This window comes from Colobus angolensis, unplaced genomic scaffold, assembly GCF_000951035.1.
Source record: "Colobus angolensis palliatus isolate OR3802 unplaced genomic scaffold, Cang.pa_1.0 Scaffold332, whole genome shotgun sequence".
Taxonomy (NCBI): domain Eukaryota; kingdom Metazoa; phylum Chordata; class Mammalia; order Primates; family Cercopithecidae; genus Colobus; species Colobus angolensis.
Genome location: NW_012116622.1, coordinates 3,114,848 through 3,139,366, shown reverse-complemented (window position 1 = coordinate 3,139,366; position 24,519 = coordinate 3,114,848). Strand labels below are relative to the sequence as shown.

At 42.7% G+C, this 24,519-nt stretch overlaps 1 protein-coding gene across 2 annotated transcripts in view; it reads right to left on the bottom strand.

Annotated features, from left to right (window-relative positions):
- The window catches only part of FAT3 (FAT atypical cadherin 3), a 557,781-nt gene that overhangs the window by 30,700 nt on the left and 502,562 nt on the right, over positions 1-24,519 (bottom strand). For both annotated transcript variants that reach the window (XM_011952088.1, XM_011952087.1), the window contains exons 18-20: positions 21,738-22,536; positions 9,092-9,226; positions 7,150-7,307 (exon numbers count right to left, since the gene is read on the bottom strand). In XM_011952088.1, coding sequence (XP_011807478.1) covers positions 7,150-7,307; positions 9,092-9,226; positions 21,738-22,536 — 1,092 coding nt within the window. The remainder of the gene's footprint in view (positions 1-7,149; positions 7,308-9,091; positions 9,227-21,737; positions 22,537-24,519) is intronic.

The following is a 24,519-nucleotide window of genomic DNA, read 5'->3' as shown; positions in this document are numbered from 1 at the left end:
TTCTACTCCTTGGGTCTTTACACTTTAAAATTCCCAGGAATATCTGGTTTAGGGGTCTGTTTATTCTTTGCACCCTTCTTAGTCATTACCACCACAGGAATGATTTCGGTGCACTCATTAGCATTTATTGAACATCTACTATATGCTAAGCAGTGTACTAAGTGCCAAGGAGACCATCTGAGCAAAGTTATCATCTCTGCCCTCATGTGGCTGACAGTCTAGTAGGGTAGATGGCCATTAATCAAATAATCACACAAATACATACATGTTCCTTGAATACATTTATATGAGTACTCCACAGGGGGAACAAAGAGGCCTGGTAGAAATGAAAAATTTCCTAGTTCCCAGCTTTGTATACATTTAAGATTTAAAAGCTGCTCTATATTAAACACTAGCATATTCTTAAAATAGTCTGTTAGGATGATGCTCATGGTTTAGGTGAAGGTTATCTTCCAAGGTGCTCAGGGCTTGGCTATTTGCTTAAAATATCTCGATCGCTTGTGACACCTGGCCCTCCAGAAGGATCTTTTGTTTAATGGCCCACACTTTGTAAATGCTCCCAGCCCTTGTTTGGGGTGTGACAACAGAGACCAGCCTGCTACTGGAGTGTATTGGTGGAGCAAGGGCATCACTGCCCCCAGGAGGCTAATCCCAGGAGACATCACACACAGGAAGAAAGCATGTGCTATGGAGGATCCTTGCTGGCAGAGAGCTGCAGAGCAGGGACTGGCCCTCCATGGAGTCCCAGGTTCAACTGCTGCAAAGAAAACAGACCTTTGAATCCCCTGTGTCGTCCACCCTGTTCTACATTTCTCAGAAATGCAAGGTGGCTTTGGGATCTGGGGAATGAGGGCTGCACCCCTGTCTAGCGAAGTGTACATTTGCTCACGAAAGGATTCACAGCCAGAAATTGTGAAACAAAAGTTTCTTTTCTGGCCTACGTCTATGACCAGCAAGAGGACCCTGTGGAGGCCAGTGTCTAAGTCATGCCAGGAACACTAGTCTGTTGGCATTCACAGTTCTGTGCAGAGAACAGACACTTGTTGGGAAAAGAACAGAAAAAGGAAAGAATAGGAGATGACAGGACAACCCAGAGCTTCCAGGTTACAAACAGCCAAGGAGATACAGAGAAAATGAATTCACAGAAATAGATTGAAGCAGTCTTTATGAAACATGTTTAACTCATAATAGACATATTTGGGATTATCATAGCACCTCTCATTCTCACACGTGGCATATTTCTCTATGCTTCAGTACAGACAACTGAATTCTTAGGGACTCTCATTTCTGCCTTTGTAGCTCCATGTTCTTCATCCTGCATAAAATTTCACAGGTCATGCCACATAAACATGTGTATCTAGAAGGCAGGGGGCTTTGTGAAGCAGACAGAGCTGTGGGAATTTTGGAATGCTGAATCAAATTCAGGCTTTGTCATGTACCACTCAGGTCTCCTGGAGAGAATGGTCTGGCCCCTCTGGGTTTGGCTCTGGAGAGCAGAGAGAACTGCTGTGGCTTATTTTCCAAGGCTGCTGTGTCCACCGCAGAATGGTTAGCCATATCACACACAGTTAGAACACACATACTCTGCTCTGTCATGCAAATGTGCAAATGTAAAAAGACAACTATTTATGTTCTTTTCAGAGAGCTTTCAGGTGTAATTTATTTATTTATTTATTTATTTATTTATTTTGACAGAGTCTCACTCTGTCACCAGGCTGGAGTGCAGTGGCACGATCTCGGCTCACTGCAGCATCCAACTCCCTGGTTCAAGTGATTCTCCTGCCTCAGCCTCCCGAGTAGCTGGGATTACAGGCAAGCACCACCACGCCCAGCTAATTTTTTGTATTTTTAGTAGAGACGGGATTTCACTGGGTTGGCCACAATGGTCTTGATCTCCTGACCTTGTGATCTGCCCGCCATGGCCTCTCAAAGTGCTGGGATTACAGATGTGGGCTACTGTGCCTGGCCTCACGTGTAATCTTATGCTATCATCTTTGTCATTTTTTTCGGTTCCACAAAATCGAATGAATAGATATTGTAAATCATACCAGAATACTTGCTCCATGGCAACTCCTGGATAATTTCCATATTTGTATTTTAATGTAAGTAATAAATCACCAAATGTGACTTTGGGGAGTATCTTCTGGCGCAGTCCACCTGCTAACTCTGTGGCTACAAACTGGTGTCCTCAGTCTATTATGAAAAATTGGTGGTGAGAGTGCAATTTATCTAAGTTTTTGTAAAAAGATGTTCAATTAACATATTACTTGGTTCATTCTCCTCTCTCACCCCCACCTCCTACCTCTTTGAATAATCACCAAGTTACATATTCACCAGGGAGAAATGACAAGACTCCGATGTACTCAAATATATCAGAGTTCTATAACTGAGGAACATAAAATTATCCCATACTAACACAGCACGGTCAAGCTTCCTTTTTATTTTTATTCTTGTTGCAAAAATAACAGCAGCAACATTGCTGAATGAAGGAAGCCAGATGCCTACACGATTCTCAGCCTCTTACAAACAAAAATCATTTGGATTGTCAAAATTCTAGGAGGTTGAAATTACCAGCTTTGTTTATATGACAAACTAGAACACTGATGCCAAAAGTTATCTTGTGAAAAGTTAATAATCTTTTGCCATTGCACAGGTAGATTATTCCAGGGAGTGAAAAGAACACTTTTGTCTTTTCATGTCTATGTTCTCTCATACCGGAAAACATATTCTGATCATATTTAATTCTTCTCTGTCTTCAGAGTAGGGTTCACCTAGTTTTAAGGGTCTTCTGTAAGAGAATGATGCTTTCTCAAATCAGAGGGGAAGCTATTTTAATAGAAATTGAGGTGTGCATGAAAGTGTAAGAAAAGTCTGTAGCAATGATACTGAAATGATTTGCTAGGGTTGGGGTGTAGCTAGGTAATTTGTTCAATGAAATAGTTAATTGAGAGAGTGTTGCCCTAATGTTATAAGATATTTAGATTCTAAGGATCATTTGAAATCAGTGATGTGCTTTCCCCTGGATTTTTAGTATCTTGGGGCTTGGACGACAAGACATCAGAGTTCTAAGAAGTCCCACTTTTGCAGGAAAGTAGGATTTTGAGTAAAAAGTGTAAATTATGGCATGAAGTCTTACTGCTTCAGATCCTTGGTGTGTGGTTATAGCAAATGCATAATAATCATGGAACTTGTAAGAGGATTATTCAATATTCTTTGAAAAAGGGATGTTTTAAAAATTTTCTTTTTTTTTTTTCCCTGAGTTGGGCACAATAGCAAGTGCCTGTAGTCCTAGCTACTTGGGAGACTGAGGCAGGAGGATCAAGTGATCAGTTGGAGACAAGCCTGGGCAACATTGTGAGATCACATATCAAAAAGCAGAAAACCCCACAAACAAACAAAAATACAAAAACCCATTTTTAAGGCTGCCATTAATAGCCATTTGGTATACATTAAGTGTTTTAAATGAGTAAATGAATGCATAATCATCCCAGCCCTCTGAATTTCTTCTTTTGATAAACTCTCATAGGCCCAGACCCAAAGTGATATTGACTGGCTGTCACTTTGAGCAAGTCATTGAATTTTCTCTGAGCCTCAGTTTCCTCACAGGCAAAAAAAGTAGACACTCATACCCACATGCAAGGGGAATGAGAATTGAAATTACATGTATGTGAAAGTACTTTATAAACTCTTAGGTATTTTATTATTACTACAAAATGTAATTATTAAGGTTAACTTACTTTTTGGTGACATTCTTAAATAGATCATTGAAACTCTCAAATCTTGTAAGGAGTTTCCTTGTTACTCTTTTGATCTATATAACAGGAAAGATCTGGCCATGCCAAGTGGGCTGTTTTACAAACCAAATGAGCTTTCCCTATCTTCTCTTCAGTTTAGGGGTTTGAAGCTAGCCATGTCTCAGAATCATCAGAATGTAGCAAGGAATCATTTATAACTTCCCCCCCCAAAAAAACATGTGATAGTTCTAGATTAACAATCATATTCTCCTTGTGCTTTTGCCATAATATTAGAGATGAAAGACTGACACAGAGATAAAGTGTTCTCCTACTGATTTCTCCTTACATCTCTTCTGGTGATTTGACATGTTTCTTTCTTCTTCTTCTTTTTAAAAAATCTTTTCCTGATCTCCCTTTGAGAAAGAATGCCATGTTTCTTTTATAGGTGTGAGGAGAATCACAGAACCTATCTATTTTCATTGTTGCTTTGGCTGCCAGGAAACTCAGTTATGGTTTGCGCTCTACTGAAGAAGTTCTCCTTGGTCTAGATTTTCTCATAATGATATTCTACTCTACCCGACTTCATTGGTTGGCTCTTAACCTTGTATTTTCATCTTAATAGTACTTTCATTTTATTGCATTTGGATGCTTATGGTAAGCCTTGAATTTCCTTTGGAAGAAGATAGGGTATCAATGGTAAACAGAAAAATGAGTGCGTTTTATTGTTGCTGAGAGACAGTGATACTCTTTGTGAGTATTTTCACTTCTCAAGGTCTCTGTGCAATTCTTTAATTGTCTGTAAGGGGCGCCCTTCACCCCACTGAGTACTTTAAGTACTTTTTAGAGAATGTGCTCTGACCGGAAAAATATAAACAACCAAGAGGTGCAATTTAAACAAAGCATTTCAGCTTAGTTGTTGAACCAAAGTGCAAGGCACATACTGTACCTAAAGCCAAGGAAATTAAATCTTGCATGAGGCTGAAAATGTTAAGCAAACAGATTCAAATCCCCTTAGTGGATATTCCTGGCGACTGTAGGAGAATAACTGCAATAGTTTAGTACAGCTGTGTCCTGCTTTGGGCAAACCCAACATATGAAAAGCAAACTTATAGAACAGACAGATTGGGAGTGATTATTCACATCACAAAGGGATTAATGGAAGGGTTCCTTCAAATAGCATCCATCTCTAGTTTATTAGAATTCCATTTACCGAGATTCAATTTACACAACTTTCAGAAACATGCTTGTTTCATGAAATGCAATATACCTTAGGAGCTGGAGCTGCCTAAAAGGCTTAATTATTCTTCTTTCCTATCCTCAGGGATCTGCACATTTTAGACTTTTGCCAGTGAAGTGTCAAATTACAAGCTCCATTTTAGGATCAAGCCATTCAGGTTCAATATTTTTGTTCTCTCTCAGATTTAATGCTCTATAAGAGATTTACTAATAAAAACTATTTTCAACCACCAGCCCTGTTAGAGCATGAAGGAGGAGAGAGAAAGGTCAGTGAGGCCCAAGCAGAGCCCTAAGAGCTGGTAGCTCTGAATGCTCAGAACACTTTCCCAGCAATTATACAAAACTTCAACTCTCAGGGCTATTTAGAAAATGATCTACTGACCCAAGGCACGCTGCTTCCGGGGCCACGAGAAAATAAAGGCAGGACTTAGGTTTTTGAGTTTTTCTTCTTTCACCATGAATATCTGATTTGAATGCATCATTCTCTAAAACTGTGCATCCAAAGTACTTTTCTTATTTTCTTTTAAAAACATTGCTTTCCTTTCCAGATCTTAAATTAGAATTCTGAGTTGAATGAATAAGGATAGTGGGAGACTGCTTACAAAAGTAACCAACTTTTAAACTTCGACTCTCCGCTTACTCAACTATGGCCATCAAATAATATCTGGCAATACCAGATGTGGGTAAGTAAAGCCCTATGTGATCATTACGAGAAACCCACTGGCATTTAGTGTTCTCTATTTCTCTCCTTCCTCATCTGTCTTTAGGATTAAAGCTTGGGCCACCTAATCAACTTGAATCTGACGTATCAAACAATCAAAGGGCAGAAGCTGGAAAGGTCCACCATGTACCCTTCAAGCCCAAACCTTGGGAAGAAAACGATTTCTTGCCATTTCCATGTGAAAGGGCATTTTCCACTGGATGGACTCTGAATGTTTTTGAAGAGCATTTACAATAGGCTGACATAGCAACCTGATGGGAATAGCATGAGATGAAACACGTCTTCTTCCTTTTCCTGCCATCTTTCCTCCATCCTAGAAGGCTGAATCTGGTCTACAGATGCCCAGAATGTGATTTTTTAAAAAATGAGCTGTAATAGCAAGATGGAGAGTAAGGAATAGTATGGAGATTAACAGCATGGAGTGAGAGAGATTAGAGTGTGGGATCCAGGCCTCATCACTTATTAGATATGCAACTTTGAGAAAATAACCTCTCTGAACCACTGTCCTCTTCTTGATCAAATGGGGATAACATATAACAAGCTTATCATATTAGCTGTATAATAAAAATAAATGATGCACAAAAAGCTGTTATTATTATTATCTTGCTTGCTTATTTTTTTGGGGGGGGGGTTTGTTTTGAGATGGAGTCTCACTCTGTCACCCAGATTACTGTGTAGTGGCCTCAGCCTCCCAAGAAGCTGGGATTATAGGTGCCCACCACCATGCCCAGTTTGTATTTTTAGTAGAGACAGGGTTTCACCATGTTGGCCAGGTGTGTCTCAAACTTCTGACCTCATGTGATGCACTCGCCTCTGCTTCCCAAAGTGTTGGCATTACAGGCGTGAGCCACTGCACCTGGCCCATTACCATTATTATTATTGTTTTCACGAAGGCACCAGAATCCTTGAGCTGAATATAGATGTCAGACTTGCTCTAAAATAAATCTGGCTGCTTTAGGAGAGTTTTTGAGGCTAGGAAATGACTGAAAAATTGGGCTACTTGGGTCATGATAGGATACAGGAAATCTCTTATACCCCCTGTCTCCAATTTCCTCCCTGAGCAAGAACAGAAATCGCCTTCAAAAGTCAGTGGGGATAGACCCATGTGTTAGAAAAGGATACTGCCAATCCTTTTAAAGGACCACCCCCGTTGTGGAATTGATTAGGAGACACATTCTAATGAACTGTTGAGCGATTACAGCTCAAAGGAGGCCAGCCCTTGAACCCACTCTCAAGAGAGATGCCCCATGTACCAAGAGCCAATTTTGAAGCTGAATGTTCAAAAGGAAATGGGATGTTGGCTCCCTTCCCAGTTCTGCTGCTGCTCCCCTTTGCCCAGAAGTCTGCTTCTGGTCTTCTGAACTTAAAAGACAAAATGATTTCAGCCGTTCCCCAATCCAAGAGCCAAAACACTAACATGAGAACTGACTGCAGAAAAAGATAACCCATTTTAATTACCTTCAGAATTATGCAGGGATTTGCTCTGGTGTACATTATAATCCCATTGCTTTGCAGGGTTCGAAGACGCAGAGCTAGTTTAAAATCCTCTTCTTTGCTATTTTCAGAAAGCCGATATTTGATGTAACTGTTTCCAGCAAAGCTGAGAGAAGTGTGCCCTGAAAAGACCGTTATGAGAAGGCATATATATTTTTAACATCCAGAAAGGAGCAGAGACACATGAAATCACCCAACAACCAACAACCAAGTTGATTAAAGACCATGCATGAGAAGTTAATGAAGGTGTTGAGGAGAAATTATTTTTGATTAAAAACTGGTTTTCCATTTCACATCACACTCTAATTTCAAAGTGAAAAACATATTAACCAGTCAGACACCAAATCATCTTACTTGCCTCATGCCAAGAGCCACTTGGTAAATTCCACAACTTGGATTTTCTTAATGTTACAAAATTTCCAACTCCTACTTTCTAAAATGAGCATTATTAAAAGATACCCCTAACCCCCAATCACTTAGGCATTCAAGAACTTTCAACTCCATGAAACAAAGAAAACAAAACCATTTCCAAATGATATCCATGTTCCCCAAGTATTCTAATGCCTAATAGCTAATTTATGTCATTTGCACTAATTTTGCAAAAAGGTAACTGATATAAAGGAAATTCATGTAGTCACACTTTCACTTTCTGACCATTACTTTTGAGACTCCCCTTGAATTTTGTCCAACTCGATTGCTCAATTTTGAGATTACTCTTTTTAAAAAAATTGCTTTCAACTTTATGTTTTAACAAGAAAAGTAACGGCTGAAAAGCTACCTTGCTGGGGTGTAAGGTGGAATGTGTGAACATATACCAAATGGACAATAAATATAGATAATCAGAAGTTTTCTAGATAGAAAGGAGAAAAGTCAGCAGGAAGTGACTCCAAAACTTAGAAGATTTGGCTTTGTGATCCCCCTGCACATCCACCTGCTATGTGCATGGGGACAGCATAATTTTCTTCTAATTCTAAGCCTTACATGACTTAGGTAAGCATCCAGGTGGTCCCTTTACTTAATTGCAGCTCCATTCTTGAAATCAGCTAAGAAGCAGCTTTGGTTTCTACTTTTAGGAACAGTGCTTCTCTTTGTAAAGCCTGAATTTCTAGAACTCAATTCTTGCAAAGTTCCTTGCCCATAGTAGGCATAGTTATGTTTTTATTCCAACTATTTATTGGATTCCAAAATTGTTATCAATGTGCCTGTATTTTAAATATACCTGAAGAGGATTCTATTGGTACTCAAAATGAAGAATATTCTTTTTTGAGTAAAGAAGTGGCAGAGAATATATGAATCAAATGAAGTACAGAAATTGAATGAAGATCAGAAACAGGATCATTTAGATTAAAATAACTTAAATACTGATTTTTTTTTTCTTTCCTTAAGATGCAGAGGTGAGCACCTCTCCTGCTGGAACGTGAAGTTAGTTAGAAATTTCCAGTAGGGACTCTCCTTACTTGGTTCACCAGATGGGGTTGACTCTAAGGAAGGTCAACAGGATTGGCTCTGCCTTCTGTGGGTCCTAGTTTTGCGGCTGTGGATTCGTGCAGCACCCTGAGCATCAAAGGCCATGCCACAGATACTCAGATTCCTCTGCCCAACCAACAGCCTTTTATTTTCCATAATTTCACACCCTTAACAGACATTAGACGTGATAAAAAACACATGTTGTAGTCTTCTCCATTATATAAGAGCACAGTCTTTACATGTTCCCTTAGCACAAGCTGCAGCTGTGATAAATCCTAAGTAAATGTGAGTGTGGATATTAGCTATGGTTCATTCTAAAGGAAAATGCTGCATGCCTAAAGAAACATTTTCTGGGAGGACTTGAATGGTGTAATTTACTCAAGGGCAAGTGTTTCACGAATATGAAATTAGATCCTCATCATTCCACTCTGCTCTGCACCTGAGCACTCTCCGAGCTTTCCTGGTGGACACTGGCAGAGGAACGGTCTCCTGCTGGCTTCATAACCGACACACTGCATGTCTCCCGGACACGGCTTCTCCACACAAGGATCGTTGGACCCCGGGCACAGTCCTCCTGTGACAAAGGTGGAATATGCATGATCAGTACACAAAGGGATTCACCCTGCACTCCAGGGAAGATAGAAAAAGTTCAAAGGGAACACACAAATGGCTCAAGAGCTGGGATATGTGGGCTCCGAGCTGAGTCACAAAGACACCACTCAGAAGTAGGGGCACCTGAATGGGCTTCATCTGGTGTGGATGTCCATCCAACATCCCTACATCTGCCAAATTTCACTGCCAGACTTATGTAGATTAGGTACAAAGAGTAAACAGAGCTCTTTGTTTTAGGCTAAAATATGTTAAGTTACACCTGGACCAACTTCAGCTGAAGAAAGATCACAATGCAAGGGCTTGTAGTATTTATTGGGGTGGAGTTTCTGCAGATTGGAGGCTATTTGAATGTATCCCTTGAGTTTAGATTTCTTCTGCACCTCTCTCCTGCCCTCAGAACTTGGGGGCTGATTTCAGAGGGGAAAAAAAGACATTTCTAAAGGAAAGTATGACTAATTTTAAATTGTAGAAGCAGGACTCACATTGTTTCCTTATCCCTTCTACTACATGCTATGTTATTGATTAGCTGTAAATGTGCCCTACATTGATGTGCCCCATCAAATAACAGCAGAATTATCCTTGGCAAGGGAAGATTTCCTTTCTACCTGTTCGATGTTCACAGCACTGTAAGATGAAAGGTTAATCCCTCAGAAGGGAAATCCTGGAAAGCAGATGAACTGATTAAGGCAGAATTCAGGACCCAAGTGAGTTATTTTAGAACTGTGCAAATATGAACCCACTGAAGGAAGCACATTTTCCAAAGGTCCTGAGTATTTCACATGTAATTAGGCCATTTTCCACCTGGTAAGAGTTTCAGCAGTAAAATAATTATAAAAAAGGAGACACAAATTAAAAATAACCCACAACTCAAACAGTGGTTTCCTAAATGGGTTAGGCATAGCCTAAAGGAGCGCCCTTTCCCTGTGAACTGAGAACGTGCAGCATACCAGCAGCTCATTTCTCGGCCAGATCTGGCCCATGATCATGCTCCTTTTCATCCTAAGTCTTTCCTCATCATTAAGCATATTGTCCCGGCCAGGTGCAGTGGTTCATGCCTGTAATCCCAGCACCTCAGGAGGCCAAGGTTGGAGGATCACCTAAGGCCAGAAATTTGAGGTTACAGTGAGCTATGATTATGCCACTGCACACTAGCCTGGGCAGCAGAACAAGACTCTGTCTCCAAAAAAAAAAAAAAAAAAAAAAAGCATATTGTCCCAAGGTACAGTCATTTCTTTGTGCAGAAGAAAGCAGGAATTTAATGCTAACTACTTATAAACATTTAAAAAACTGTAATCCTTGACAAGAGCAATATAAGTAGCACCAGCAAACTCAGAATTCATAAATCCCATTTTCCACTGGTTTATAGTTCAGTCATAAAAGACACTCTTGGCACTGATCCAGCTTACAAAGTCTTAGAAGATAAAGGCATTTTTAACAAAAAATTTGGAAAGAATTCTACAAATGGTTCTATAAGACTTAAGTGCCCTGAAATATATCTCCCTATTTTCCTCCCCAAATCTGTAGTCCTGCCATGTATTAATCAATATTCATGGAACTTAAAACAGCTGTGTGACCATCTCACGACCTATTTCAAGAAGCTTTTGAAAATTAGTTTTTAAATAACTTTTGGTGCATTTATTCAACAAATAATTGTTTGGGGCCAAAGAGGTATTAGGCCTGGGAACACAAAGATGAAAGGAAATGATGCCTCCTTTCTCTCGCCTCAGGAAACAACATGAAAACACATGACGATAATATAATAAGATAACTGCTTTGGCAGCTATGTGAGCACAATGGAGTGACCAGAGGAGGAAAAATTCTGTCTCCTGGTAGAATGTCAGAAGTCTTCCCAAAGGAAGGGAATATTTTAACTCAGGCATGAAGGATGAGATCCTTTGAGTAACAAAGGAATGAGCTAACAAATAGCTAGCAGCTTAACCTCAGGCCTGCCTTAATGTTTATTCATAATAAGTTCACAACCCTACCAGCTGACTCTGCCATTTTCACATGTGACTTCATCTCAGTCTCTGATAGCCTGCACACATCTAGCTTGCTCCTAAATATTGACTAGCAGTCTATGCTTAAAATGCAAGTTGAGCCCAATACTAACCTCAGCCATGTGGAGGTAGCAATGTGCATATATGAATCACAACATGCATCCCGTCAGATAGATGTAACTTCTGGGTTACTTGGGCATTACCTTTCAAGTATGTATGGAAACAGTAGCTTATGTATTTAAGAAATCTGTTACTTTCTATTCCGTGGACATGCCTTTTCCCTTCTATTTAAGCCAGTCTAAGTCTCAACCTCTTTATAAGTTTCTGTGTTTCTGAGATACAGTTATAGATATTACATTCATAGCCTGTTCTGCTCTAATGTAATGGCTGCATTGCAAAGAAACCTTGAATCATCAAAAATCCAGTTTAAAAGCCACTGTTCCAAAGGGGGAAAAAGGGCCAGATAATTTCAGGTGCATGATAGCAAAGATATTTATCCCTATAGGAATAATGGTAATGTTTTTAAAAAAGAGCTATAAGTGAATACAATAAAAATTAAACTCTGTATTTCAGAACAAATCTAGCATTTGGGTACTTCTACCTTTTATTCACATGTTTTGGCCTTTTCTTTTACATCAGTCCTGCCCTGGTAATTAGCACAGTGATGGTAGCGATAGCCTGTCTGGAATGGCCACTGTGAAGATGCCAGCTGCAGCAGGGGAGGCGTGGCTGGGATTGCATGCTCCACGGGGCTGGTGGGAGCCGGGAACAGGTGGGAGCCCCACCTTCCCTACTGAGTTGGCAGGTGTGAGCCTCGCACTCCTGGGCACAGCCACAGCTGCCCAGCCATAGCTCTGGACCTGGGCATCCCTGCACTCTTGAAAGACCAGGAAGCCCCACCCCCTTCCCCTGCAAGCTCAGAAGTGCCTGCTCCTGCTCCCTGGCCTCTCCCTGCTCCTAGCACCCACTTCAATTTTGAAGCAAAGTTGTGGCCAAACCTGGGTTCTGTTGCAACCTGGCTGGATATGCATGCATTCAGGGTGGTGCTAACACAGCAGCCCACCTGCTGCCTTGGGCCCGTCTGAACTTTGCACATAGATGAGCACAGGAGGGAGGCTGCGGGGGTGCTCAGGGTGGCTCAGCACAGGCCTGCAGGTGCCCTTCAGCATGAACAGCCTGCGTACCGTGGATGACACATTGATGGTGGCAGGAGGCAGACAGGCTCCTGGGCAGAAAAGGGCAGGTCCCCAGTGATGTCCCACCTTCAAGCCAGGGACTGTCTGAAGCCTGGGGGCTGGGCTGTCAGTTCCAGGTAGTCCACGGACTGGAGTGAGAACTTATGGTGCTTTTTCTGGGTCTGCCCATGGCCGGCTATGGACCAATCAGCGTGCATGTCCTCTCTTCTGAGCCCATAAAAACCCTGGATCCTGCCAGACTCAAACAGATATCCAGACTAGCAGCTGCAGAGAGGAGCTACCCACTGTGGGTCTCCTCTCTGCTGAGAGCTGGATACTCCTTGGGACAACCTGCCTGCTGTAAGGAGCTACCCACCACGGGTCTCCTGAGAGCTGTTCTGTCACTCACTGAAGCTTCTCTCCACCTTGTTCACCTTCCACTTGTCTGTGTAACTCATTCTTCCTGGACACAGGACAAAAACTCGGGACCTGATGAATGGTGGGACTGAAAGAGCTTTAGCACAAACAGGGCTGAAAAACACCTCCCCTGCTCTCCACATTGTGGGTGACAAGAAGGAGAGAAGAGCTGCAGTCCTTCATGGAGCCCAGACCTAGGGGATCCCCAAGTCAGGGCTGTGATACTCTCTTTGAGGCTCTATGGTTCTTGCCATCTCCAAGCTTCTGGGCACCACTGCATTCTGCATGTCTGGATGCAAGTGCCTGCAGCAGAAGCCATGTGTGGTACATCTGGTCCAGCTGGGGCCTCACACAGAGCTGGTACATGGGCCAGCGCCTGGAGCTGCCTGCCCTGCCATAGCAGTGGGCATGCCTTGCTGTGCACAGTGGCCAAACCCCGTGCTTGCTCATGTGCCAGTGTGCCTGGCTGTGCACAGTGGCCTACACACCCCTTGCTACTCCACGCCTGGCTCACCCTTGGCAAGTGTGGGATCTGGGCCAGTAGTGTGAGCGAAGTGAAGCCTGCTGGGCTGAGTGGACAGAAGAAGCCCAGTGGGTGTGAGAAATACTCAGGCAAAGGGTGCCACCAACCACAGAGGCTTTCAGCTGGAGAAGCAACACCCCAAGGATCCTGTGACAACAGGGTTCCTCACTTTCTTACCCATATCTCCTGTTTTAGATTAAAGCACAGAAGTACTTAGACCAGCAACTGGAGCTGAGCCTCATAGCTCTTTTTCTTATTTCCTTCTGTCATAACCGATAGGATGTCATCTAATTAAATCACGGTCATTAATTAATGCATTATGTTACATCCAGTCCCCACTGTGAAAACTGTAGCTTGAGGATGTGTTAAAAAATACCCAAATATAAATATTATAAGTACATTCTAAAATGAATAATATCAATATAAATATTAGATATATAATAATGAGTATTTACATTCATTCCAGCAGCAATGACTTTTCTATGTTCCTTTTCTTTCTTTCTGTTTTAAATAGGTTCTTTAGGATTAATGGGATAGTTTTTGGCAAGGATATTTTTTGTACCTCTTGATGTTTTAAAAATCCTCTGGGGACTCCTCCCTGAGTTCCAGCCTGGAAATGCTCAGCCATAAACATTTGGGCTCTGACTGCTGTTGTCTGTTTGCTCTGCTCATGGGCCTACTCTCTTGTGGCTGAAGGAAGTATGAAGGCAGATTAGAATCTGCAGGCCAGTGTAAATGGAACATCCTCCTTAGCAGGGGACAGATGTGATCATGTGTGCAAACTTCAGTGTATGCCTAGCAAAAACTTTTAGTTTTTGAAAAACAGATTCCTCAAAAGGAAATAATACCCATATCCCATATTGCAGTTCTTTCCTCTCTATGAACTGTTGTAAAAAATTAAGCCCTTTCTGAAATATATATGGTCAGAGAGACTTAACCTTTGTATGCTAACCCTGAACAATGTTATGTGCCCCCTTGGTCTCAGATATACCCATGTCTGGGCCCAGGAAACACTTTTCTGGGGATAGCAACCCTCTTTCCAGCCAAAGCCCTAAATTCTTTACCTAAATAAAAGCTGGTAAGCTTTAAATGGATGCCAAAGGGTTAACATGCTTTTAGAAATCACATGTTTCTGTCATCCCCTTTTCAGGAAGTACATACACCTGTTATTGTTAAGAGCCTTAAAGACCTTCTCTCTGGTGGCAGACAGTGCTCCATCAGCTTCAGAGTACCAGTTAAGAGAAGGCAGTGTCAACTCCTGCTGGCTTCTGGGAGAAAGTTTATCTAATTAGCTATCATGAAGTAATGCAGCTTTAATTAACTTGTGCTGTGTTTGGTGACAGCTTGGGGGATGTGGGCTCATAGGCCGATATGCTCTGCATCTCAGACATCCATCATTTGGTACCACAGTAAGCATGAAGGGAGAAGGGTCCTACTTCATCAAACCAACTGATGCCATTTATGGCATGTCAGGGCAGGATCAGACGTGTATAGCTCCTGTCAGGAAGCAGGCAGAGTAAGCCCTGTCCCCATTCCCAGTTTCTCTCGGGAAGGTGGGGTAGTAAAACGGGAAAGGATATTGCATTAACAAGATGCAGACCTGGATTTTGGCCCTGGCTAATTTTTTAATTTAGTCACTGTGTGGCCTTGAACTACTCACTTGTCTTTTCTAGGTCTCGATTTCCTTTTCTGAAAAATCAAGATAATAATTCTTTACAGTGCTGTGAGAATGAAATGGGTTAGTGTATGTGAAAGCAACTTGTAAAGAAAAAAATTCATTATAAAAACAAATTACTACAGGGTGAAAACTGGAAACACAAACTTGACCCAGCAACACGGCAGAGTCCTGAACTCAGGTGTAACTTTTCCCTTGCTGTCCTTTTTTGGTCAGATTCATGATTTGTAAGTCCACAGTAAGTGATAGGAAATATGAAATACTGTGTGCACTGTAGGCATAGAATAAGGCCTGGGGCTTGTTACTCATCTGCATCACAGGAACATGCACCTGTGTTGAGCCCTGCACCACCTTCTCGATCTCAGGTGCAGATGTTTTTTTCATGCACCTTGTCCACCAGAAGAAACACGCACACCATGTGACCATTCCCTGAAAGGTTTTTCACCTTCTGATTTTTTTGCTCAGGTGGAAATTTAGGTCACTTTCTATAGAGGTGACAACAGACAACTCACTTGAGCAGAAGCATCAAAGCTTTGGAACATGCAGTGAGGAGAAGGGTGATCCTCTGGAGGTTTTAAAAGGTTTCACTACCATATTTATGACTCTCCTCTCCTCTCTCCCCAGCATTCCCGCAGCCCCCTGGATTAAGTCTCTGCTTTTAGCCAATACATCAGTATCTAGCTGTGATTATTATGCTTCCACTTTAAGCTGATTCAACCTCTTGATTTATGTTGCTGCCTCATTACATTGAATAATCCAATAACTAATGGTAAACATCCCATGCCCTGAATTCACATGATTTACCCACATGCCATGTCCTGGCAAATGCCACATAAGTCAATGAGCTCCCTTCTTAATTCACGGCCTGTAAGAAGTTTTTAAAAAACGGAAGTCTCAACTTTGAAGTCATTTCTTATGGTTCTCTCGGAAGCAGAGAATCATCCAGAATGGTGTTTGCTTGACTCAGCCATATTTTCTGTATGATTTCACTAAAGGCCAAGTGCAATTTCATTCAAGACCTCCTCTCTGGGGCAGCTGTGTATGGATGGAATATAGAGAGGAAAACACATACAGTGAGAAGCTGGTATCACCACCAGGATGGGGGCCTCTACACCTCTCCTGGCAATGTGGGACTCATGCATACTGGAGATGAGGGATCTGCCAAGTTGTATTTCTTATGAATGAAAAATAGAAACTTCCCAGTTTGTAGGGCTTTAACCTGTTAAGATTAATAGACAACACTGAAGGTTACTCAAAGCCACTGGGATTGGCTCCCTCCTCAGAAAATTAGCATTAACAAACCCCAGCCAAAGTGCAAACCCAATTTCAGATTCTTCTGTGCTATATAAAAACACACCACGAGCATGTTTTAAGTGTCTGACTGCCTCACAGAAGCCGTCATCATTTTATTTTACAGCGCTTATTAGAAGTGCAGTGGCCACCTGTCAGCAGGCCTGCTTTACCTATCCTACTGTATCCCTTCCAAGGACTGTCCTGACTTCTTACCATCCACCCCACTGAGTTCTCTGTCATTTGCTCAATCCATGATGCTGTTTCATTCTCCATGGGAATGGGGATCACATCAGCCTCTTTCACCACTGTATCTCCAGCCCTCCACCCAGGGCCTGGCGCAAAACAGTATTCAATTAACTGCCGAGAGAATAAGTAAACAAAAGGATGCTTAAAATGCATCCTCTACCTGGCAAAGACCTATTATGACATGCTTCATTGCTTCCGATGCCTTTCTTGTAGTCCTCTAAGTACAGCTGAAACCCCCTCCTTTATGCTTCCTCCGTGCCCCAATAACACCATCTATAATTTTTTATAGCACACATTTGTTTACCGCCAAGGAGCAAAGGAATTTCTTGTGTTTGGCTAGGAAGAGGATGCAAAGGGTCATAACAACTATCCTTAGTTACCCAGAGGCAGTTTGTAGAAGCAGGGTTAGTCAGGTTGGATCTGCGTGGCTCTGAGGGATACAGTTGAATGACGTGACAAGGAGAGAGGTTCTGGTATGCTATAAGGCAGAAGATAATCTCAGGGCTGCCTTGTAAGCTTCCAGTACTGGTGCTTGAACTTGGCTGAATTACTATGCCAGGAATATAGAAAATAGGATGTCTGCTGTGTGTGGGAATTTGGATTAGGAAACTTCTGAGTTCCTTTCAAATCTGTGCAGAGATGGTAAGGTGCCGTGGTTAAAAAATGCTTTGAATAAGACAGTCAAGGATGAATCCTGGCTCTGTCATTTACTAGCTCTGTAGCTCTGTGATTCTGAGTGAGTCAATTGGCCTTTCCAAGTTTTGGTTTCCTTAATTTTTGAAAAAAAGTTAATGAGACCTACTCTTTAGGATTATAGTAAGAGTTAAATGCAATTGCATGCGTGTGAAAAACAGCATGCAAACTGGTCATGACTTGATAAACATTATCTGATCTGTCTGTCCCTGCCTTGATCCATGCACTGAATTGCACACCAGTTCTCACCTCTATGCCTTGGCTCTTATGCCCTTTGGTTTTCAATCTCCTATCCTGGTCACCTAGATAATTCCAGGCATCCTTTTCAGACCTTGCTCAGGCAGCACCACCTCCAGTGATTCCTCTTTATATTCTGAGAAAACCCTATGACAGTGGCGTTCCCCACTGGTTGAAGGCATGGCTGGTGTCTGACTCATTTCTGTACAGCACAGGGCTTCGCCCATGGCAAAAACACTCCATCCATTTCATTTGGAGCACTAGGTTCCATTCTGTATTCCATATCTTAATAGAGACTTGACAAATCCGGCATCCACTTCTTCTACCACACCCATAAACACACTGGTTGTAAACTCTGATGGTCTCACTGGCAGTCCATCCTACTGGACAAGTGCATCCTTTTGGATATATTTATATATTAGATTTTTGAATGCAATTTTTCAAAAATGGACAATCAGCAAGGTCCCATAGGCTGCTGTGACACCCTTTCCTCTTGCACATCTCCTATATGGGCTCGAGGACATCTATCATCCTCAATTCATTTAAGTTGGTGTCAGTCTTTCTTACTGAAGTGACAATGTTCATTGCATCTCTGAAGTTCACCAGGAACCACCTCACAACATCAGACCTTTGTATCTCTTGAAGTTTGTTCAGACACGATGTTTGTTGGTAGCTGGAGTCTAATGACCTTATTTGGCACCAAAATTCACGTCTGCTTTTATTTTGTTAGAATAACTTGGCATTTTGGTTCAAGATGCTAATGATGATAATTGGACCAAAAAAAAAAAAAACTCTGTATGAGAAAAAGATGAGCTGGAAGTTGGGAGGAGGATAGAATATTGAGGCCAGATTTGTCTAAACATTACTACACAGCCCAGAGCGGACAGTTACCTCTATTTATCATGCTAATTATTCCACCAAGTGGTGGGAAAGTCCATCTAATGAATCTGCCGACCTCCTAGAGTAAACAGAAGAGCAGCCAATACTAATTGTGTGTGAGGGTGTGTGTATGCACCTGTGGGTGCACGCACGTGTGTGTGTTGTGGGGAGGGACCTTTATTGAATTCAATTATTTCTCCTTTCCAATAAATGAGAAAATGCCTAAAAATGCCTAATGCATACCTTAACAACTCATAGTTGTATTTTTATTTAAAAGATAATTCTAGAAGTGAGAAAGCTATTGCTATTAAAATAAAGAGCCTGCTCCTGCACCTGGAGGAAACTCTTTCCTCTTTATCTCGCTGTGTGATTTCTCAAAGTTTGGTTTCCTGACCAGCAACATTAGAGTCACCCAGGCTACATGTGTAGAATCCTAGGCTTCACCCCAACTGTCCATATCTAAGTGTGGGGCTCAGCAATGGGCATTTAGTAAGCCCCATGCACACAGGAGTCTGCCTTACTGGGATTGTACTGTGAGGCTGGAAATCAGTCTGCTAGGAAAACTGCATTACGGTCATGAGTTGGTTAATAATGGGGCTATATTCTGCAAAATGCATCGTTGGGCTATTTTGTCATTGTGCAAATATCACAGAGTGCACTTACACAAACCGAGATAGCACAGCCACTACACACCCAGACTCTATGGTACGGGCTATGGCTCCCAGGTTACAGACTTGTACAGCATCCTACTGTACTGAACGCTGTAGGCAATCGTAACACAATGGTAAGTACTTTTATATCTAAACAAAACTAAACATAGAAAAGGCATAATACGGTATTACCATAGTTTGGGACTACCACCGTATGTATGGTCCCTTGTTGATGAAACATTGTTATACCACGCATGACTGTATTTGAGTATTCTTATACAGCACATAGCACTGAGGTTATGATTCACATTTAAAAAGGAAGAGTCCCTATTCTTAAGATGCAGATAATAAAGTAGGGGCCCAAGAGGGCCCTTTCTTGAATCAGTATGCTACTCTTATCAGCTGTGTGGCCCCGGGCAAGGCACAAAGCTACCACATCTATAAAATGAAGATTATCATATATCACCTGCTGAAGACAGGGCTGGGCTAGATGACCTTTGGAGCTCCTTTACCACTAAAATCTAAAATTTCATATTATAGCTTAATTATAAGAGTGACTTGAAGGTGAGAAAAGGCTGAGAGCATGGCCTGACTCTGCACAAAGCTCTTCTTGAGCAAATGCTGGCTTTTCAAACCCAGAAGGCCTCCTCTTGGGATGACTGGGGCCTGACTCACAAAACCTTCTGGCATTCTAAATTTACTGGGAGTAGAAAGGTTTATGGAGACTAGAGAACAGGGGTCCTAGGCAGAGAAACATATTGCATTTAGGACATTAGGGTCTTATGTAAAACAGAGAGCAAACCCCTCTATCTTCAACAAAAACCACTTCTCCAAATCCTTCTTTTAAATAATTATTCAAAGTCTGCTCCCTGCCCCCACCCCAGTCTCTTCCTGATGAACTCATCCCTGAAGACCTAGCACATTGGTGGTCTCTGTGTATAGATACCACAGATAGCTTTCCTTTGGCCACAGGGGAGATTCTGTCCCTTCTATACTCTAGCATTTTCTGTAGCACTGTTATAGCAAGTAGGTGCTTGGAAGCTGACTTTACAATTGTCAACTCCTAAGGGCAGGAACTGTATCTTTTTTACTTTGAATCTTTAGGGCCTAGGACATTGTTGCCTTCGCAGATTTTTTGCAGAAATAAATGAGTTCTCAGAGTACAAGGATCAATTAGCTGGTATAGTTTCTTCTTCAGGGTCTTCCCTGTCCTGTTCTGAACCCCTTTTGAACCCTAGTGTGAAACACCGCATACAGACCCTAGAAGAGCTTTGGTGTATAAATCAGTTTGCCAACAAAGGAAATCTGGGTAAGGCCCAGACAGCTGGCATTCATAAATTCTGCATGTTGGTGACATCTTCCAGAAATGCATTTCACCTAGCATGCATGATTTGAGTGACTTTGCAGCTAATTTACATATTAAACAAATCTGGACATCCTTGCTTCTACCTGATGCACTCACAAACAGAATTCACTGGATACCACAGGAAGAGCAGCTGACACACTGATGGGCTGCTTGGAGGCTGTCAAAGTGTCTCTCAGAGGGAGTTATGACCCCTAGGGCCTCCCCCTGATGACATCATTCCCCAAACTGCAACCAAGAACTTTCTGCAAGGGAAGAGGCCAGGGGCTCTGCCTGTCCCCAATTACCTAAAGGATGTTTTACAAATGGCCTCCCTCTGGCCATGGTCCCTTTGGACCAAATTCACACTGGCTAGAAAAACTCTGGCTGCAATTTCCTTAGAAGAGGGCAGTGAATTTATGGCTCCACATGTCAGACAGAGGAAAAGAGAGAGAGGGCAGTGCTTCTCATCGATCACTATGGGCATGTGACTCTGTGCAGTTATGGCCTTTGACCAGTAAAGGTCAAAGTTCAGTGACGCCAGTTACATCAACAACACGAACCATTCCCTCCCTGCCACTCTGAGGGCTGAATCCATCCCTTGACTGTGCTCCTGGACATCTGGCCCCTGTTTCTCACTGGAGCAAATCGAACTGCCCCTACTCTTGGCAACAGCTTCCTAACTTGTTTCTGTGCCTCTGGCCTGGCCTCCTCTAATCCATTCCCCTCTGCAGCCAGCACACCCTCTGTGAAAGACAGATCGGATTCTGCCACTTCTTCGCTTCTCATCAGCCAATGGCTCTCACTGCCTTGGGATAATTTCTAAATTCTTCATCTTGGCTAATGGCCCTTGTGTGATGTCTGCGCCTGCTCTCAAGTCTTATTGCACATCCCAGCCCTGCTTATTGCAACCAGAGGAAAGCTCTTTCCATCCCCAGTGTAGGTTCTTCTTATGCCTCTAAGCCTTCTTCATGCAAGCTGCCCCTTGCCTAGAAGGCTCTCCCTCCCCTACCCTAATTCCTACTGGACCCTTATCTCTACCTAGAGGATACTCCCTTTGGGAAACCCCCCCCATCGGCTGGGTCCTCCATAGGACTTTGTACATTTCTTGACAATATGTATCAAATAGGCTCGCCTGTTTGTCTGTCTGTGCTGCTCACTGAGCCACAGCTTCATGGGACTGTACCTCCTGCAGCCCCAGCATCTATTACAGTTTTTGGGCACACAGTAAGTGATCATTTAATATTTAGTTGAACGAATGATTGAATGCAGGCATGCTGGAATGATAACTCAGTCTACTCCTACAATCTCAGGAGTTGGGAGGGAACACTCAAAACTGCACTCACCATTGCAGGTGCAGCGCACGTTCCTGTAGAAACGCGGACACACAAAGCTGATGCGAGCCGTGCTGTAGGTCATGAGCGCGTGGGAATCCAGTGACAAGCCTTGCTCACAATGCTGTTCCTGACAGTCCAGCCCTGAGCAGTTCTTCTCCAGGATGGCTGAGATGCGCATGATATTCTCCAGGTGTCTTCTGGCATTGGACAGCTTCTGGATCAGGTAGGCTGGCTTGTAGAACTCACTGCTGTGCATCTCCACCGCAAACAGCATGTCCAGCTGGTTGGTGCCTGCCACGGGCTGGATGCTGATGATGCGCAAGCTGTCCTGCTTCTGGGTGAGGACTGCATTCCGCAGGGTGCGCCGGAACCCATGCATGTGCAGCCCCACAAAGTCCTCAGGGGACACGTTCTCAAAGCGGATGGTGACAGTGTTCTGCAGCATCTCATGCACCAGCTGTTCCACATGCACAACCACATCAATGGGCACCTGGAAGCGACCATCACTCACAGACACATTCAGGACATACTTGCCGCTGTCCAGGCCTCCCAGGGCGATGATTTTCCCATCATGACTATTCACTTTAAACAAGCTTTTCTGCTCCGATTTCAGGGCAAATGTGAGCACGTCATACATGTCTTGATCTGTGGCATGAATCTTCCCAATGACCCCACCAGGAAAGTCATCCTCCATGGTGACAATGAAAATTTCCAGGGGAATGGCTGTGGGCTTGTGGGTGCTTTCCTCGATGACTCGCACGCGAATGTAGGTGTGAGAAACTTGCTGGGGTTTGCCTGAATCCTTTGCCTAAAACAACCAAGAAGTGAAAAGGCAACGAACGAAGAAAACTAACCATAGCAAGTTTTTAAAAACCCACAGATAGAAGACGTCTGTACCTTTATATTTGCTTCTTCCTTCATCCCTTGCCACTATTCTGAAAAATGCTGAGGATGTGTGTTTAAGTAAGAGGAGTGATTTATCACCTTCCATCCCCATATGTATACTCTGCTATGGACAATAAAATGTATCAACACAATAAAGCCGGCTGGGGTGAATAGAGAAGGAGGACAGAGGGCTACAAGAGTCAACAAGCCCGCAACAGGCTGACCTTGTTTTAATTTTATGCAGCAACCACAGGGGAAACCTCATGAAGTGGTCTTTCCACTTGGAGGAGAAATTTCTGTTTTTTGTTGGATTATTTCCTTTTGACTGAACCCAGATAGCACCTTTCTGCATATGCAAGACATGGTAAGGCTTCAAATAAAACGTAACACAATGAAAAGAAAAGCTAGGTAGCTTGATAAAAACGCTTTTTCTTTTCCTTCCATGTATAATAATTAACAGAACATCCACTCTGCCAACAGGTCTTCACTGAACACCGATGGCATGCAAGGTGGAAGTATTCAGAAGGGCAGGGCTTCAGAAGGGCAGATTCCCATGAGTTGGGTTTATGGAGCAGGTATCTGAAAATGTGAACCCTGCAGACCAGGTGGGATCCGGTGAGAGATGTGTCGTTGTATGTGGAAGGCAGTGAAAAAGCCGGTGCCTGGGCATCACACAGACCTGAGTTTGAATCTCGTCTCTGTCACCTACTACATATCCGTCTTTGAGTATGTTACTTAGCTTCTCTAAGCCTCAGTTTTTGTATTTTTAATATGAGTAAAATAGTAGCATCACTTCACAGGGTCCTTCTGTTGTGGGGATTCAAAGACAGAGTCGTTACAAAGCACTAAACCCAGGTCTCATCCGTAGATACACTTAGTACGTGATGGTTCATGTCATTGTTATTTTTATTTGTTTATTTGTTTTGTTTATTTAGAGGCAGGGTCTTGCTCTGTCACCCAGGCTGGAGTGCAGTGGTGGTACAATCGCAGCTCACTGTAGCCTCAACCTCCTGAGCTCAAGTGATCCTCCCACCTCAGCCTCCTGAGTAGCTGGGAATATAGGTGTGCACCACCACACCAGGCTACTTTATTTTTTGTTTTTGTTTTTGTAGAGATGAGTTCTCACTATGTTGCCAAGGCTGTCTTGAACTCTTGAGCACAAGCAATCCTCCTGCCTTGGCCTACCAAAGTACTGGGATTACAGGTGTGAGCCACTGTGTCCATCTGTTGTTATTTTTATTACTGCCATCATCACATGCTTTATTTGATGGATGATGTGAACAAGAGACGCTGGAATGTAAAATTCATGGAGGAGGAGATAACTTTAGCAAATTAGATTGAACTTGAAGTCAAACCGTGGAGCGCTTCAAAGGAGAGTGGAGTTTAGACTTTATAGGCCAGAGGTTTCCCATTCACAAGTCAGAGGTCAGAAAGATGAAAGAAAGGCATGAAGCTGCTGGGTATAAGGTGAGAGAGCAATAGGCCTGTGGCCAGAGAAGGACTGGAGAGTGGTGTCTGTCAAAAGGTCCTGAAATTCAAAATCTGAAAGTCTGGGGCAGAATTCAGCCTGCAGGGCCTAAGTTTTCAAACACTACGAAACCAACAGATAGTTTTAGTTTAGGGCAGGGATCAGCAATCATTTTCTGAAAAGGACTGGCTAATAAATATTTTCAGCTTTGTGGGTTATACCGCCTCTATCACAACCATGCCAGGCTGTCCTATGCAAGGAAGCAGGCACAGCACATATCTAAATGAAGGAGGCTGTGTGCCAGTAAAACTTCATTGTTAAAAACAGGCTGAGGGCAGGATTTGGCCCAAGAGCTGTAGTTTGCTGGTCCCGGATTAAGGGGAATGACATAATCTAAGTGGAATGATTAATATGGGAGGAGTGAAGGGTTGGGTCAGA